This window comes from Ictalurus punctatus, chromosome 4 (genome assembly GCF_001660625.3).
Source record: "Ictalurus punctatus breed USDA103 chromosome 4, Coco_2.0, whole genome shotgun sequence".
Lineage (NCBI taxonomy): Eukaryota > Metazoa > Chordata > Actinopteri > Siluriformes > Ictaluridae > Ictalurus > Ictalurus punctatus.
Window position 1 is genome coordinate 26,932,665 of NC_071284.1, and position 19,042 is coordinate 26,951,706.

General features: G+C 41.3%; 2 protein-coding genes across 3 annotated transcripts in view; one reads left to right on the top strand and one right to left on the bottom strand.

Annotated features, from left to right (window-relative positions):
• Nucleotides 1-3,607, top strand: part of plcg2 (phospholipase C, gamma 2) — a 32,958-nt gene extending 29,351 nt beyond the window's left edge. The window contains exons 31-33 of the mRNA XM_017465551.3: nt 1,014-1,102; nt 1,284-1,480; nt 3,183-3,607. Of these exons, the coding sequence (XP_017321040.1) occupies nt 1,014-1,102; nt 1,284-1,480; nt 3,183-3,225 (329 nt within the window). The 3' untranslated portion in view covers nt 3,226-3,607. The remainder of the gene's footprint in view (nt 1-1,013; nt 1,103-1,283; nt 1,481-3,182) is intronic.
• Nucleotides 3,608-5,914: 2,307 nt separating this feature from the next.
• Nucleotides 5,915-19,042, bottom strand: part of cmip (c-Maf inducing protein) — a 41,060-nt gene continuing 27,932 nt past the window's right edge. For both annotated transcript variants that reach the window (XM_017465563.3, XM_053678093.1), the window contains exons 10-21: nt 18,526-18,867; nt 18,018-18,083; nt 17,472-17,498; nt 16,601-16,649; nt 16,382-16,489; nt 16,173-16,289; nt 15,935-16,075; nt 15,541-15,588; nt 13,997-14,143; nt 11,346-11,451; nt 9,270-9,340; nt 5,915-9,184 (exon numbers count right to left, since the gene is read on the bottom strand). In XM_017465563.3, coding sequence (XP_017321052.1) covers nt 9,131-9,184; nt 9,270-9,340; nt 11,346-11,451; nt 13,997-14,143; nt 15,541-15,588; nt 15,935-16,075; nt 16,173-16,289; nt 16,382-16,489; nt 16,601-16,649; nt 17,472-17,498; nt 18,018-18,083; nt 18,526-18,867 — 1,276 coding nt within the window. In that variant the 3' untranslated portion in view covers nt 5,915-9,130. The remainder of the gene's footprint in view (nt 9,185-9,269; nt 9,341-11,345; nt 11,452-13,996; nt 14,144-15,540; nt 15,589-15,934; nt 16,076-16,172; nt 16,290-16,381; nt 16,490-16,600; nt 16,650-17,471; nt 17,499-18,017; nt 18,084-18,525; nt 18,868-19,042) is intronic.

Here is a 19,042-nt window from a genome sequence, read left to right on the forward strand (position 1 = left end):
CAGCATACCCGGGCTAAGCTATGTAAGGTAAGCTAAAGGCTATGCTATGTCCTGCTCCGCTCTGACTTCCTGTTTCAGTGGAAATAACAACAACACCTCAAATAACTCTGTGTGTTTCAAAGAAATTCATGGGGACTTTAATGTCCTCACATTGAATTTATTAGAAGTGAACATGTAGAACGTTTTTTCATTCAACAGCATTTATAAAACAATTTCATCATTTATAAGGCCACTGCTGACATGGTGCCTGACCTTATAAATAGTTTTGATGAAAAAAAAAAGAAGGATATATCAGTTGATATGTAATTTATGACCGTCAAGTGTAATTTATTATTCTATTGTTTTATTAGTGGGAAAAGGTCAAGTGTATGGAGTTTATGTGGAATATGGAATAGCATAGATCAGCACTTCAGACTTTCACTGGATAGCACTAGTTATCACACCTGTCTTTTTCATTTGTAACCAATGTGTACATCTTTGGGTTTTTCCCAAGAGCTGCTGCACCATTAAACATCCCACAAGTGTGAATTTCTGATAGGGTTGCCAGATTGTGCTGCACAAACTGGAATTTTCATAATCTCATTGGTCTGGAACGAACACTTTCCTACTTTTATTTATAATTTTGTTTGATGTAAATTGGCGGCAGCTTGAGATGGATTAGGTTTTAAAAATGTGATCGAATAAAGCAGCCAATCCAGTCGGGCGACCCATATTTCTACGTAACCTGTGCACATGCTCTAACCTAATCCTAATTTCATTGGTATTGGTTTGTCATCCCAACAACGGCAACATGGAGTGTATATCTCATGATTTGAATAAATATATGGGTAATAGTATTACCACACAGTGACATGACTGGACATCGCGGACAGCAGTTTTACAAAAGGGATCATTTTGGGAAGGAGACATCCCTTTGGACATCCTCAAATCAAGCCGTCTGTGTCGCACGTGCTAATTTCATACGTCATAACATGTGATCAGGAGTGGTGTGTGTTTGTGTCTCTCCCTGTCAGGATATCGCTCAGTTCCTCTGAAGAACGGCTACAGCGAGAACCTGGAGCTCGCATCTCTTTTGGTGTATGTGGACATTCAGCAGGTCGAGGTAAGTGAAAAACACAAACTGTCAGCGTTCCTACACGGATGTTAGGAAGACGTTACCTAAGATGAAACTAGCGCAGCTACACTACCCGATTGACCAGAACACGAATATAATAATAGCTTGTCATGATTTGTAATTTCGTTTCGTTTTCAATAAAATGTTCTGCTGAATGTTTGTTTATCAGAAAGCAGAAGAGGAGCTGTACTCTTCCTCCAGCCAGCTGCGAAAAAGACAGGCTGAGCTGTGCAGCGAGCTCTTCTTATACGACACGCACTCCGGCCTCCAGCGTGCCGTACCCTCGAATCGCCACGACGTCCTGCTGCAGGAGTTCAAATCAAACGAAAATCAGCTCCAGAAGATCAATGAAGCATGCAAGCAGAAGTGAGTGCCAGTAAACTGTGTGAGCTCACACTAGAATCATGTCCTAGCTTGTTTGATTAACCTTCATAAATGACAGAACTGGTGCAGTGTGGTTTAGTGGTTAGCACATTTGCCTGATACCTGCAGGGTCAGGGGTTTGAATCCTGCCTCCACCCTGTGTGTGCGGAGTTTGTATGTTCTCCCTGTGCGTCGGCGGTTTCCTCCGGGTACTTCAGTTTCCTCCCCCAGTCCAAAGACACTTGTCGTCAGCTGATTTCCAAACTGTCCATAGTGTGTGTGTGTACGATTGTCCCCTGTCCAGGGTGTCCCCTGCTTTGTGTCCCGAGTTCCCTGGGATAGGCTCCAGACTCCCCGTGTAGGATAAGCCGTATGGAAGATGGATGGAAATGAAAGAACACCAGGAATACACACTTAAATATCATGCTTAACTTGCTGTAGTGGTCTGATGATCAGACTTAAAGCGTTTGTGTTTGGCGGCACATCAAATGGCTTTGAAATGATTTGATTCCACATGTCGATGCATTTCCTTCTGAAACGAGAGCCTTGTACGTACTCTTACTGACGGATGGAGAAGCCCAACGCTGTATATCTCAGGAAGTGACACATTCCAGCATCGAACTGCTCCAAAGTTGGTAAAACATGTCTGAAAAGTGCCTGGAACATAACCCTAACAAAACTGTACCAAATTCCTCCCTCTGTAACACAGATAAACTCCAATCAGTTTTTTTATTCTCAACCAAGGGAAGGCTAGAAGAGTGAACAGTGTGTGGGGAGCTAAAAACACAGCTAAAAACACACAGACGAACCACGTTTACTGTTAAGCTAACGCACCACTACCATAAAGCAAGACTCGCCTCCGTGGGTGGAGCATATACTGTCCTGGAGAGCATTTAATTGGACGATCATGAAGGTTTAAAAAATTTCTGATAATTTCCCTGGATGTGATTGAATTAAGAAATTAAAATAAGTTATAATATGTCCAAAAATATTTTCCCCCAGATATAGTGTATATTGGTGTCCATAATAGAATACTCTGAAACACCAATTTTAAATTCAGTGGCATTTAAGTTTAAAGTTAATGATAATGAGTCTTTATTGATCACAGATACATATGCAGAGTGAAATTCTTTTCTTCGAGTATTCCAGTATGTCAGGAGGTTGGGGTCAGAGTGCAGGGTCAGCCATGATACAGCCCCCTGGAGCAGAGAGGGTTAAGGGCCTTGCTCAAGGGCCCAACAGTGGCAGCTTGACAGCGCTGGGGCTTGAACCCCCGACCTTCCGATCAGTAACCCAGAGCCTTAACTGTCAAGCCACCACTGCCCCAAATTTGCTTCTGTATTGTTACTTTTAAGCATACGCTTTCATTCATGCTGCGTTTGACTTCACTCGGACCTGGGAACTTTACAAAACTTTACAGAGTGATATGTTTACCTCCCAGCAAATTGGGGTGAGTGACGTATAACAAGCTAATAAGTCTGTACATTGATTGTTCTGAAGCACATACTCATGTATACAGCATAACTCATTTAAAGGTAAGAAGCGCTAGTTTGTTTATTGTTGACGCTCTGAACAGCCATGTTGTTTTGACGTCACATGCTGAACTTGGGGTTGAGGAGACCTTTCGTTTTCTTTTCTAGTCAGAGGTCAGAAATGTTATTAATTTGAATTTGCTCATCTACTGACACGTGCCCTTTCTTTGCAGGATGACAGAGAAGAAGATCAACAACAGCAAGTTCTACTCATGAGGAAGTGCTCAACACATCCCCTACCCACTACCCCTACACACGTCTTCTATTTATAAGGCTTCCTCTCCCTGGCTCAGCTGCTCTACTGCTGAAACTCACAGACCTAGCAGATAAATGCAGGCTAGATGGGAGTGGGGTAGTTTTGCCTTCCGGAGTGGAAAGTTCAGGGGTGAGACCGCTGTCAGAAGCTCCACGACACTGATTGTTGACTTTATTGTGAAGACCTGGGATTGTGGAGGCGCTTTTACGTGAAGAAAATCAGTTTGGCTGAACTGTGTTACTCAAACTACATTTCATATTTGTTTGCAGTGCGATAAACATTTGTGGTTCATTTACTGCCAGTTGCTTAATGAAAAAATAAAGAATTAAGCTAAAAAATTGACTTTTGATAAACCTTGAGGAGTGGTGTTACACAGAAAAGACTTTGGACAGAAAGGTTTGAATATACACAGTGTCCTAAAAATCTCCATACATAGGGGAACAGTTTTTAGCAAAATAACTCGATTTACAAAACATCCACTACATCAGTTTCTCAACCGGGGGTCTTGCAGGGGATCCGTGACATAGTGTTTACATTTTTAAAAAATAATTCTTTCTTTCTATCTATCGATCTATATTTGTTAAATGTATCAAAATATATTCAAATATATCATATGCCCATCAAATGTAAGAATAATTTAAGATGCCTTTAAAAACGAACCGATTTGGTTATTCGCATTCATTCACAAATATCACGTTAGCTGAGCTGATGATCGTTCATAGATGGATTTTATTTGTAATTTATTTAGAAATGAAACGATAATGTGCAGAAAAAAACCCCACTGCGAGTGCTAGAGAAGTTCAAGAGTCACCTTGATGGATAAAATAAACCAAAGATAATTCAGAGAGTCAAATTGAACGGCGCACCAACAATAAAATGAAAAATTAATATAACTATAAAATATATATAACTATAAAACTATATATATATATATATATATATATATATATATATATATATATATATATATATAACTATAGTTATATAACTATATAACTATAAAATCTTTAAATCTTTTGATATTCAATTTTAAATGTCCAATGTTAATATTATTAATGTTAAATATTAATAAAATAAAGCAACGTATATAGAAATGACTTTAATATATAGCCTATAATTGTTGTGGAGTGAGGGGGGTCCTTGTGGATTGTTCGAAATATGCTAGGGGTCCAGAGCTCACAAAAAGGTTGAGAACCACTGGTCTACATGATTGGCATTTGTTTGTAAAGACACACACGCAGTAGATGAACTCGTGTTCACACATCTGGTGTTACGCATATATGCATGTATATATATAAGCATGAAACATTTGCTAAAAAGACATTCTGTTAAAAAGTGGTAATATCCCCTATGTTTGGAGATCCATAATATCCCCGATGTGCGGCTTTTACAGGACATGCTGCAAAAACAAAGATAAAGATTTGAATCAAAAGCAATGAAACTTAATACTGAAATTATTAGTAGTGTTGCTGCCTCTAAGCTCCAAGGTCCTCGGTTCGATCCTGAGCTTGTGTCACTGACTACGTTTACATGGACAGCAATAATCTAATTATTGACCTTATTCTGAATAAGATAATATTGTGATTAAGGTGTTTACATTAGACGCTTTTAGAATATTCCTTTCATGTTCCCGTTTTACACGTTATAGATCATAGATCGATTAACGTCTCACGTCATTACGTCCCCACGCCACGCCGTCCGACGTTCCCTCCAGAGTTTCACACATCAGCATACAGTTCGTCTTTCTTATGGTACCGTATACAGTTTCGGGTGTTTCATTTTTAATTTTACAAACACTACAAGTGCAGTTAATTATTTGTCATGCTGTACGTGTTAATAGGCGACTGCTTGAAGCTGTGGGCTGCGTCCCAAACCGCATACTTACCTACTGTATAGAGTACAGAAGTACATGTAGTTCGTCTACTATATAGTAAGTAAGTACACGGTTTGGGACGCAGCCGTGCTTACTTGTCTGCCGTAAAACAGTTGCGCACTGCCCTGTGTGATCGTGTCCTGTCGCAAAATGCGGTGAAAACTCTCACACGACGTTAAGAGTGTGATTAAGGTGTGTACATGCCTGTAACGCACTTCCATAATGCGACTAAAACAGGAATACTCCACACGTCTTAATTCCATTTGTGTTTACTTCGAGTATGACTTTAGTCGGATTAGGGTCATCAATAATCGCTGTTTACATGCTAGTTTCTTAATCAGAGTATCGTCTTAATCGGGTTAATAGTGGATTATTGTTGTCCATGTAAACGCACTGACTGTCTTTGTGGAGTTTCTCCATGTGGGGTTCCTCTCACATCCCAAAAAACACAAAAAAAAAGATGCCAGTAGGTGGACTGTCATCTCTAAATTGCCCGTGTGTGTGAAGAACACTGATCAGGATAAACAGATCAGAATTCACTGACCTGGCCAAACTCAGTTTGCACAATCGCTTAACTTTTGATTTTTGTGAATGTTGCAGACTGAATCTGACTGGTTAAATATCTGAAAACCCGATTGTTGAATCTAAAAACAAAACGACCCCATTCTATTCAAAAGCTTTAACATTTGAATCGTTGTCTCTTCTTCGCTCCCATACGAATCGGTCGTATTATGCTATGAGATGAAATGTAGTGCGTTAACGAACACAGCTTTGCGTTTGAAACATATTCACAGACAGTTTATTCTGATTGAAATTATTTCACATCGTAGCTGACTTATTTTTTCCTGGTCTTGAATTGTCATTACAACAGCCACAGAGCAGCAGCAGCGACCCAGCTGTAGAAGCAGTTAAACACAGACAGGAGGAAATAAGGGCAGCAGTTCTATCTGCCAAACTCCCCCCCAGAAAACAACAAAAAAACTCCAGGAATCATGGGAAATGTAGTTAATTTATGTACATGACTGCGCCCAGGAGGGGACTGCAGTGGTAGACGTCCCATTCATCACCACATTAAGACTCAGTCACAATTCAAAATGATAGAAAGCTTCTTCTTTTTTTTTTCTTTAGAAATTGCAGAAAAATTGTAATATCGTGGGAGAAGGGTAGGAGAGGGTGTGAGAGGAGACAAACCAATGCAAAAGCGGTGAGCAACACAGAACAGAGATGACTAATAGCTGACAAGCTCCGTAAAAGCAGTTATCTCCTACTTTTTATACAAAAAAAAAATTGATTCCCGATTTATTCCAACCCCATTGCCCTTTTTTTTTTTTTTTTTTTGAGACGCTTCCAACAACAACAACAAAAAAAACCCAGTTGGGAAACTCTTCACGATATGTAGATCTCCATCACTCACAGATATAGTCCACTTTACACAGTAGAAACCATTCCAGACATCTCTGAGGACTTCGGGGGCAGAGACAGCAGATTTCCTCTACTGAGCCGACTTGTTAGTTTACAACCATCACGCCGTTCAGTTCGCTCTCGTACAGAGCGTATTGGCTTCTCGTTTATAATGGCAACTAATTACATTTCTGCTGCATACGGCACTCTGTTGAAGTTCTTGGTCTGTAATTACACGCTCGCTTCTTCCTCGCGCTGATGCTTCTCTGATTCAAGCATTCGAAATGAAATTACAAAATGAAAACATCTGCTTATCCGACATGTGCATGCGGCAAAAAGGGGGGGAAAAGAAACATTTCCAAACAAGCAACAAAACAAAGACTAAAGTGACAAAAACAATTAAAAGATGACATTTCGAAGGTTATTACAGTGCACTTGGTCTGGGGAAGAGAAATAAAAAAGAAAAGACAAGAAAAGCTGACCGCACACGCAGACGTATCCTGAAAATGAAGGCAACAGCAGTCTCTCAAAAAAGACGAGAGAAAGAAACGAATAAAGAATTATACGGCAGACAGAGTGGGTGAGGGAAATTATATACACTTGTATGTACATTATACAGGATGCAACCACGCAGCGTCTTTATCTGGACCTGAGATGGTAGAACATGATACCATCCGCGATACGCACACAGTATTACACTCTCAGTGCACGGCGTCCGTCTCCACGCTCTGTTTAAAGCTACCGCGCGGTTCAAGTTCCTCCACTGGACCGATCAGAAGAATGGCAAATCGAAACCGTCCAATCAGGGACCGGTCAAGCAGACTGGGGTAGCAAACCAGAGCGTGGTCTGTCTGTGCTTGGAAGTGCAGGGAGAGGGGCAGAAGAGAAAAGAAGAGGCGAGGCGAGGCGAGCAGTCTGGTACAGTTTCCGACGGGGGCTGAAATCCACGTCTAGTATCACGTCTAAACAAAGCGTTCGTTTAAGCCGTCAGCTATAACCGACTGGCCCGCCACCTACGGGAAAGTTTGCATATTGTACACAGATGTTTACAGAAGACGTTTTGTTGCACAAATCAAACAACATGCTCGGGGGGGTCTCTTCCTTCTAATGTTTACCTGACTCGGTGACCAGTAACAGTAAAAACCTTTGGAAACGATAAGCGGGAAAATAAACGTCGCGAAATCGCTTTCGGTGATTTACGGAGTACGGCCGGACGTTCCGTTTCTTCTAAACGCGAGTGACGTCTCCGAGCGGGACGTGACGTCGATGGTCATCCTGCGTTGTACGACGAGCGCTATAGGAAGTCAAAACATTTCACCAAGGCTGACAAAACGTGCCGAGATATTTACACAGATTGCATCCAGCGATCGTGACGCCGCTTCTAAAGAGGTGCGCTCTTCGTAGAAAATGTCCTGTAGGCACCATCTTGGCTGATTTGATGTAACAAACATGACAACAAAAAATAAAAAAATAAAACAATTTAGTCGTCAAGGAGAGATGGGTGGTGAGGAAACGCTAGGGCTCGAACTGAGAAGAAAGAGGCTTCATAAATATTGAGTAGTCCCAGACTACCTTCCGAATGACCGCTGACTTAAATCAAACGAGACCAGAGAACTGTGGACAAAACAAAACGGCGAGAAAGATCAAAATTCGTCTGTCTAGTAGGTTGTATAACCAAGCTCCTGAAATTGTTCAAATGTCAAAAGGGAATATAGATATCGATATATATATATATATATATGTATATATATATATATTTATACTTTATAAACACACCATTTATGAAAGCAGAGATGTGTGGAAAAATATGCTCATTCAAGTTGATAAAAATTTTCGAGAGAGAGAGAGAGAGAGAGAGAGAGAGAGAGAGGTTAAAATGAGTGTATACAGTAGTGGATACTCAGGCTACCACCTTTCTACATCAGTGGCATCAGCATCAAGTTGTGATGGATAGAAAAAAAAAAAGAAAAAAAAGGGCAGATTAGGGAACTGAGAGGACCGAGCACGAATGCACAGCTTTTCCGCAAGGGAGGCGGCATCCAAACTGTACTGGAATGTGGCTCTCGCCAGTCAGGGTGCACCTCTGAGGAAATAGGATGAGAAAAAAGGGATGAAGGCAGGAGAGTCGGCTTCTGAGCTGTCAAGTCTCTGATCTTGGGAAAAGAAAAAAAAAAAGGAGTGGTGATGTTTTGGTCAGACACACTTGCATGGAGAACCAGTCGCAGCTGATCGGGTTGAATCGGGAAAGACGGTCGAAAAAGACAGAAAGAGTTAAAGTCTCCTTAAGTGATTATAAATAGGATGGGCCTCCTTTTCGTTTGATGATATCACTATAAATATTCTCGCGCTTTTTAATGTGGCTACAAAGAAAGTCAGTTCCGTGTTTTGATGATGACACTACGCAAACGCTGGGCTCATGTCACCAGAAGGTCCTTGGTGTTGAATAATGTTCCTATAAAGACAGTCCTTGTCTGCAAATGACTGATTGTGATGATGTTAAAGGCTCGGTGTCTTGATGGTGTCAGCAAATCCTTACGCGTATATGAAGTCAGGGATTCCTTGAGAATCGGGGGGGAGGATGCTGACTACGTTTACCAGGCCTCTGTGTAACGAACATCCACCTCCTTCAGGTTGGGGAGTTTGGCCTGGCGGGTGGAGGAGAGACAAGTGTGACGATAATACTTTTCTGAAATGTTTCTAGAAGAATCAGAACAGGGGTTAATACGGTACCTTTAGGTCCTCGTAGGTGTCTGCGGTGAGTTTAGTGCTGTTCATATTCAAGCTGCACAGGCTCTTCATCGCTGTAAAGCAAAACACAGTAACAAACCTATTCGTTTTATTGGACTTCTACATCATGGGTACATCAGGGAACTCGTTCCACAGACCAACCGCCCTGCCGCCCAGAACCCGGAGACAGATTTATTTCATGAACATTATTTAAATGTGCACAATAAACATTTTTTGTCTTAAAGCCATAAAGCTTTCTATTCCAGAACTTTCCACTGACAGAACACATTACGTGTGCAAGTTGACGTTATTTAGAATCTGACTTATTTTTATGACTTTATGTCTGGATTAATCTACAGCTGCAACAATAATCGATAAAATCGATAATAATTGATTATGAAAATCGCTGTCAACAAATGTCATTATCGATTTGTTGGTCTGCGCGTGATACGTTTACTCATTACGTTACTTCTGTTCTGAAAACACGCTCCGGAGAGTAAATACTAAAGTTGTGTCCCAAATGAAGTACTGTACACTTACACTATGCACTGTGTACTCACTGTGTACTCTACCGTCTAGTGCAGGGGTGGGCAGTCTTATCCGGAAAGGGTCGGTGTGGGTGCAGGTTTTCATTCCAACCAAGCAGGAGACACACCTGATTTCACCTGTTTAATCAGTTGACCTTGGCTTTCAATAGATTCAGGTGTGGCTTCTGCATGGTTGGAATGAAAACCTGCACCCACACCGACGCTTTCCGGATATTACCCACCCTATGGTATAGTGTGTGGATTTTAGAAAGGTAATATCATCTCAAATATATCACTAGCGTTTTTTTTACTAACCGGAAGTATAAGCCGCGTCCTAGTCGATGGCACATGACGTCACACGCACGTAATGCGACACTGCTAGCTTTAGACACCCAGAGTCACCGACAATGACTTTCTTCAGGTTACAGTTTATGTCAATGTTCCTTTTATAAAAAGTAATGCATAAATACTATTATATAATATAAAATTATATATTAGGTTATATTATATACACAAGTATTTATGCATTATTTTTATGGATGCACTTAAAGCACTGAATAAACTACAGTCCTAAATGAATAATATATATTCTGGTGTGTGTGTGTGTGTGTATTGGGCTCTTTTCAGTCTTATGTAACTGTACAAACAGTTGTGTAAAGTTTTAGTCTGAAGTTTATATTTGTAACACTTGATTTTATTTTAAATAAACAAAAAAAGGGTACTGAAAGTTTGCCCCGCCCTCCGATTAATCTGAAAAAATAATCGGCCAACTAATCGATTATGAAAATGATCGTTAGTTGCAGCCCTAGATTAATCCCATTCAATCAAATAGGCCATCCTTCTATTTTCCACACCGCTTATCCTACACAAGGTCGCAGGGGAGCCTGGAGTCTATCCCAGGGGACTCAGGACACGAGGCGGGGGGCCACCGGACCCAGGACTGAGTGCCAACCCATCACAGGGCACAATCACACACACATTCATACACTATGGACAATTTGGAAATGCCAATCAGTCTAGAATGCATGTCTTTGGACTACGGGAGGAAACCAGAGTACCTGGAGGAAACCCCCACAGCACGGGGAGAACATGCAAACTCCACACACACAGGGCAGAGGGGGGATTCAAACCCCCCCCAACCTCGGACGTGGTTGTGCTAACCACCACCGTGCCTCACTTAAATAGGCCGATAACTACAGGTGCACCTCAAAAAAATTACAATATCGTGCAAAAGTTCAGTTTTTCCTGTAATTTAATTCGAAACGTTGAAACTTTCATATATTCTAGATTCATTACACATAGAGTGCCTTTTTTTGTTTTAATCTTGACGATTACAGCTGCTGGAGGAATTTGGCTGGTCCCTGTCAGGAAAAGTGCAGTTTCATTTTGGTTACTGTGATTAAGGTTAGGGTTTGATTTAAGTATAGGCGTGCCATTAATTATCTGCATTAATAATTCTGTCAGTGGAAGGTCCATACAAGGACAAGGACAGAAACGTATATGTATATGTATATGTGTGTGTGTGTGTGTGTGTGTGTGTGTGTGTACTCACAGCTGAGGGCTAGCAGACCAGCATCAGTGACTGGTGTCTCACACAGGTTGAGAACCTGCAGGCAAGCCAGGTGCTCTGAAAGCAGTCTCAGTCCTGCGTCTCCAAACTGACAAAGAAAATTCATTCCTTGGTCAATTATTAGAGTGCAGGTAAAAATCAATGTCAGACAAATAACGGTACAATATTAACTTGAGCCCATTTGAATCATGTTCATTTCTCAGAGTTCATCTGTAATGAAATGTTTGTATACCTACTCATGTACAGTGTCCTCCACTAATATTGGCACCTTCAATAAATATGAGCAAAGAAGGCTGTGAAAAATTGTCTTTATTGTTTAACCTTTTGATCTTTTGTTAAAAAAATCACAAAAATATCCTGTTTTCATGGATATCAAACAATTGCAAACACAACACAGGTTTATATATATATTAAAAAAAAGGTTAAATATAGGTATGCAACAATTATTGGCACCCCTATGAATTCATAGGAATAAAATATATTTGGATATTTGACATTTTTGTTAGTACACCTGGGTGACTTGGAACAGGAAATTGTTCAACATGACTTCCTGTTTCACAGGGGTATAAATATGAGGTAAAACATAGGCCAAATTTCCTTAGTCATTCATAACAATGGGTAAGACCAAGGTATATAGCTGTGATGTGCGGCAAAAGGTTGTTGAGCTTTACAAAATTGGAAGTGGCTATAAGAAAATAGCACAAGCACTGAAAATGCCCATTTCCACCATCAGGGCAATAAATAAGAAGTTCCAGTTAACTGGAAATGTTATGAATCAACCTGGAATTGGACGTGTGTCTATATTGTCCGAGCGCACTGTGAATATGATGGTTCGAGTGGGCAAAAAACCTCCAAAGATCACAGCTGGAGAACTGCAGAAGTTAGTTGTGTCCTGGGGTCTGTAAGTCTCCAAAACTACAATCTGAAGTCACCAACATCACCACAAGTTGTTTGGAAGGGTTTCAAGAAAAAAGCCTCTACTCTCATCCAAAAACAAACTCAAGCATCTTCAGTTTGTCAGATACTACTGGAATTTCAAATGGGATCGGGTTCTATGGGCAGATGAAACCAAAATAGAGCTTTTTGGCAATAAACACCAGAGGTGGTTCTGGTGCACACAGAGAGGTAGTCATATGAAAAAAAGTACCTCATGCCCACGGTTAAATATGGTGGTGGCTCTTTAATGTTATGGGTCTGTTTTTCTGCCAGAGGACCTGGACATTTTGTTCGGATACATGACATCATGGACTCTATCAAATATCAACAGATATTACATGAAAACCTGACTGCCTCTGCCAGAAAGCTTCAAATGGGCCGTGGTTGGATCTTCCAGCAGGACAATGATCCAAAACATCCATCAAAATCAACACAAAAATGGTTTACTGACCACAAAATCAAGGTCCTGCCATGACCATCCCAGTCCCCTGACCTGAACCCCATAGAAAACCTGTGGGGCGAACTGAAGAGGAGAGTCCACCATTGTGGACCTCAAAATGTGAAGGATCTGGAGAGATTCTGTATGGAGGAACGGTCTCAGATCCCTCGCCATGGATTCTCCAACCTCATCAGGCATTATAGAAGACTCAGAGCTGTTATCTTGGCAGAGGGAGGTAGCACAAAGTATTGACTAAAAGGGTGCCAATAATTGTTGCACATCTACATTTAACAAAGATATATATATATATATATATATATATATATATATATATATATATATATATATATCTCGGATAAACCTGTCTTGTGTTTGCAACTGTTTGATATCCATGATTGATAGCGGAGTATTTTTTGAACAAAAGATCAAAAGGTTGGTATTTACCAACAGTGTCAATATTAGTGGAGGGCACTGTTACTAGAGCTGGCTATGAATGAATCTCAGGACAAATGAGCTTACAAAAAAACTTTGTTTATGTATCACATTATTTACAGTGCACTAAGCGAACATGATATTACAAAGTGTACAAAGTGATGCTTTATACTTTGTAAGCTGTTATTACAATCACCCATTTATTCTGCTTGCAGGATCCATTTCCATTCAGTTGTATTTGCACAGTGCTTTTAACAATGGACACTGACACAAAGCAGCTTTACAGGAATCTGGATGTAGACTTAAATCCTTAATGAGTAAGCCAGATATGACAGTGGTAAGAATAATGCCCTGAGACAACATGAGGAAGAAACGGAAGGAGACAGACTCGTATGGGAACCTATTGTCTTCAAAATTATGATTAATAAATCATAACAGTATGCAGTAGAACAATACCAAGGCTCACACTCTAATGATTGAACTTTCTGCTCGTTATTGTTTTAATGGGCTCCTTAAAGAGACAAAGTGCTACAACCCATCCGAAGTGAATTTTGAGTCATTTGAAGAATGCATCATATAACTGTTGGAAATAAACTAGATATGTGTACAAAGACTAAACACAGTGGGTATTAGTAGTCAAAAATAGTTGAAACATTGAGGTGTTTTCGCCTAATATATTCTCAAGAATGAAAGCAGAAGAATAAGAACGTTAAATAAGATCTCTGAGTAGTACAAGTAAAGGCTTTAGACTGGTTTATATTCATGATGTGAAGTGATAAACAGGGTTTCGGGTGGTTTATCTGAACGCACGGTTCTCCAGGATTACCTGAGTGGACCACAGGTTGAGCTGTTTGAGGGATGGCAACTTGATGAGCTGCTCAGCGCAGGCACTGGTGACATTGGTGAAGGCCAGACTCAGGTTTTCCAGGTTCCCGAAGGAGCCAGAGCTCAACAGGCGGGCAAGATCGGCATCCTGTGCGAGAAACACGGCACGATCAGACGCAACATGAGCGAGAGCGCAGCATGGCTACTGATTGCCATTCGATATTCATACACATGCTTGGAAGAAACCATGTAATTAACTGAAATCTCATTAGAAATTCGAATTTAAATGCAAAAAAAAAAAAAAAAAGTTATTACGTTGAATTTACCATGGCATCTAAAACAGAATGTTGTGGTTTGCATAAGCGCAGTCTAAAATCTGTAGCTGAGTTTCAAGCTTAGGGGTTGGCGACTGAACGCTTGAAATTGGAAAGTGTATGTAGAATTGCTGTTAGAGAAAGCATCCAGTCAACATTCTTATATTTATTTCCAAAATAACAGCCACGTCACTTGCAAAACTTGTAACGCTAGTCTCTAGTCGCCTTGTGTAAATAAATCATTAAAATGTTTATTTTCCTATCCTCCATATTAACAGAGAGGAGACAAGCGCTCGGTGTTCAACTGCTTTTGCCTGCAAGCTACCCTAATGTTATGTTTTAAGTGTGAAATTCAGTTTTAGATTTTAGACGACTCTATTCTATTTCAGGTTCGGATGGTATGATACCATTTCAAAATAACAATCAATTGGAGATCTTTGCATTTAAATTCAGTAGATTCAACACTATAGAAACATTCAGACAGAAACACATAGGAGCTAGGGCTGCAACTAACGATTATTATAATCGCTTAAGCTGTGAAAAAGATATGAAATCGATGCGATGCTATACAACGGGGGAAATAAGTATCGTCCGAGTCAACATTTTTTTCAGTAAATATATTTCCAATGAGGCTATTCACATGAACGTTTTACCAGACTTCAGTAGTAACTCAAGAAATCTGGAAATATAAAGAAATCCAAATGTTAAAGTCCATAAATGAATACTGCGGCCGAGTCACTTCTTCATACAGGAAGCGTCTTGAAGCTGTCATTACAAGCAAGGGCTTCACCACTAAGTATTAAATAAATTTCAGTTAGTGTGTTCAATACTTTTTTTCCTGTTTCATTCTGCTTTATTACACACAACTTTATTTATGGACTTTAATGTTGTGAGTTCTTTATATTTCCGGATTTCTTGAGTTAATACTGATGTCTGGTGAAAATTTCGTGTGAATAACCCGACTAATCCATAATGAAATTCGTTGTCGATTATTTTAAATATCGATTAGTTACTGCAGCCCTAATACGAACCTAACTAAACTACGACATGCGAGTTATAATACTTCACCAGTGTTAAGACCCCCTTTGCGCAGTTGTTACTGTTTTGCATAATTACAGGAGATTATATAAACTCTCGCAAGAGAGACGAAAGAATGTCCAGAATAAATAAACACACATAGATTAAGGGAAGGAGAAGTGATACACACTAAAGTAATAATTAAAACACTTACCGTGGATTTGGAAGGCAGAGTGAGTCGGGTAGGCCCTCCTTTTCTTTGCTATAAAAGTAAAGGAGAAAGAGAAGGAGAGATTACAGACTTGCTGAATTTCTGCATCTCACCAGCAGGTGGTGTGTGTGTGTGAGAGAGATCAGAATGTGGGACATTTTTAAACGTGACCCATTTAAATGTCCCACATTCTGATCTCTCTCACACACCAACGCACACATACACCACCTGAATCGAGAATCGGGAAACGAGCGCACTGCATTAAACCAACCACAGCAATATATGACTTTGCATACTCTCAGGAAACAGAACTTTGACCGTTCTGCGGCGTGGTGTGATAATATCGGTTTTTCCGTAAGACGGCCATTCGAATGTGTGTCTGCGTATGTATACGCACCAGTTCTTTGAGTTCTCTCTGTCTGTCACACAGCTGCTCGTACATACGCAGGCCAACCTGCGTGCTCTCCAGGGTAGAGATGATCTGTAGCTGAGTGTCCTTATTCTCTATAATGTTATACTCCAACATCAGGCACAAGATCTGTTTCACACAGATAAACATAAGACATGTGACCTCGCTATACATTTTTAACACGGTTCGACGTCTTTGCTCTAAACGTGCACACATGTACACACACCTCCACCATGGTCTGGTTCCCTCGCAGTGCCAGCAACATGCAGGGCCCCAGTTTGTTTTCTGCCAGAGACAGAAGGAATTTCTTCGTCTTGTAGCAAGAACCCATGAGGATGTGAACCTGCGGTGGCATCGAGGTGTCAGCTATTAACATAGATCTACTGCAGACCAGAGTAGCTCTCTCTCTCACACACACACTGTACATATACACACCATGCTAGCAAACAGCTCTCCATCATCATCGCAGGCCACGCCTCCTGGACTGTAGAGCTGAAACCAGCCATCTTTTCCAGAACGCACACTGAGTAAACAGGAGTGCACCTGTAAAACACACAAGCACAGACCTTAGTGTCGTAGACTCTAGTCTACCAGATTAATATCTCTATATTATATCTCTACATGTTCGACATTTTAGTAGGCCACTAAACTCACCTCCTGTCTGGGGTCCTCGGCAAACCTCTGAATAACATACTTCAGCTCTCTGCAAAGACGTGTTACAATTAAACCAGACGTTAGGCTTACGTGATATAAAGATTTAATCATCTCTACGTGATTTTACGTTGCCATGAGGTCCGGTGACGTTTACTCCCATTACATTATATTACCAGACCTTCCAACCTTTACGTATTTTGTTTAGCCGCTCCGGGACACAACACTGGAGCAAAATAGTCACTCGAAAAAAAAAAATGCCAAAACAGCAGTCTTTTTTGAGCTCTCTGAAATTAACTGACACTCCCTGGAAGACCCGCTCCCTTCTCCCTGTCTCACACGCTCTCGGCTAGACTCAAGGGACGTCCGATAATATTATACTACCCTCCCCTATTCTCCTTAAACCTGAAACTGTGAAAATCATTTCCCTGGCAAAATTTTTTTTTTTTTTTAAAGCTCTGGACTATTAAATAGTTTCGTGATTTTTTTTAAATGGGGGAAGAAAAAAAAAATCTATCGGACAAGCCTACTGGACATAACTTGGCACACAAGTCTTAAAACACTTATAACTAACTCATCGTTCTATTTTCCCTTTATATCACTACCGTCTTTATACTCTTGCAAAAATCTGAATGTGTATGAGAAGCTTGTATTGACTCTGGTGCATTAAATAACATGCTCCGTATTAATATTCCTAAACCCCAGTGCAGCGGTGGCATATATACATGTGCCTATTACTTTGATAAAAAAATAAATGTGTGTGCAAATTAACAATGACTATTGTTTCACTTCTATTCTTCCCGTCCACACCTCAAACTATAAGTTGAGACAACAGACATAAACGATGCATAGAGATATTACTGATGTCACTTACTTTGTAAATTTGGCATGAGCAAGCGCCCTGACAGAGAGAAAGAGAGAAACACATAACAGTGAGTCTGTGTGCATATCCGTGCATGTGCTAACATATTTCATGTTTTTGCCATGAGCTCTGGGATATGTGCCTGTTGTTGCCTTTTTCTTAATGAGGTCTGAAGGCTCAGATTAACATGTGAGCGCAGGTGAGTTCCCCACTTGTGGCAACCGGAGGGCTCTGTATGAGACACATAATGAGTCCCTGGCCCGGCAGGGCCAATTACACCGAGCTCTCAGGTGCTGCGGCCTCCTTAGACCCAACACACACCGTCCCTCCACAGAGCCCAGCTACGGCTCAGCCACGTCAGCAGACTCCCTGACTCCTTGAGCCCAGTGAGACCCACCCCGCCCTCCCATACACACACACCTCTGCAGCACAGGAGGCCGGTGTTGAAAATAAATGAAAGAAACCCTAGCAACAAAATGAATCTAAAGTAGAGGGATTCTTTCCTGAGTGTATCCTTCAAATGTGAAAAGGGCCAGAGGGTTAGAGAGGAACACTCACTCTTTGGGGAACGGGATGGGCTGCAGCAGGCTAGCCAGCGCTGGTCTCCAGTCGTCATAGTCCGAGCTGCAGGGAGCAGGCCAGGGGAAACACCAGATTAGTGATACACACAGGAAGAACAACGGAGGAGGAAATCAGAGCCTTATGTTTGTCAGGGGAGCGGGAAACACAAGATTAAGAGACGAAACCTGAGCAGTGGTGCTGTGATTCAAACACTGCCAGGCTGCAGGATCAAGTGTTAAACTGTACCAGAGTTTAGCGCACTTATTTAACCAAGTCGCTGTTACCAGCAGGTTTCAGGCCACTCATTTGCTCTCGTGTGGAAAAACTCATACTTACGGGATGCTTACATGCTCGCCATAACTAATGCTGAGGCACCAGCACTACACACATATGTACATGGTCAGCCACACACACACACACACACACACACACATACATTGTCTCGCTTTTTTGGACACACAGCATTTATTACTGAATAATCAGGTACCAGAGCTCAGACACTCACAGCATCTTGAGGATGAGCGCAAAGCAGGCCAGCACTCGGTCAGCCTGGGCAGGGAGCTGAATGGACAGAGCGCTGAGAGCTGGGCTCACCAGCAAGCACTCGATTAGGCTGGGCTCACTGTCGCCCCCTGCGGGCGCCTTACGCAGCGCGGTGTTGGCAGTGTTGTTGTTGTTGCGCTCCAGCTCCACCAGGATCTCACTGGAGTTGACGATGGACGGAGGGGGGGGCGACAGGGCAGTTGGAGGATCGGGACGCATCAACCGTGGGGGCATCGGGGGCTTCCGCTCACTCTGTTGCTGACAACCGTTCCTTATCTCCTTTAGACTAGGAGAGTTATCGCGACTGAGAGGGACAAAGAGAAAGAGAGAGAGAGAGAGAGAGAACAGGGAAGAAAACGAGAGAGATGACACTACAGTCTCATTTTACATTCAAATACACAAAATCCGTTGTTTTTAGGAAGCCACACTTCGCGACAATACCTGCAGGCTCACATTTAGCTGACAAAACTACAGCCTGG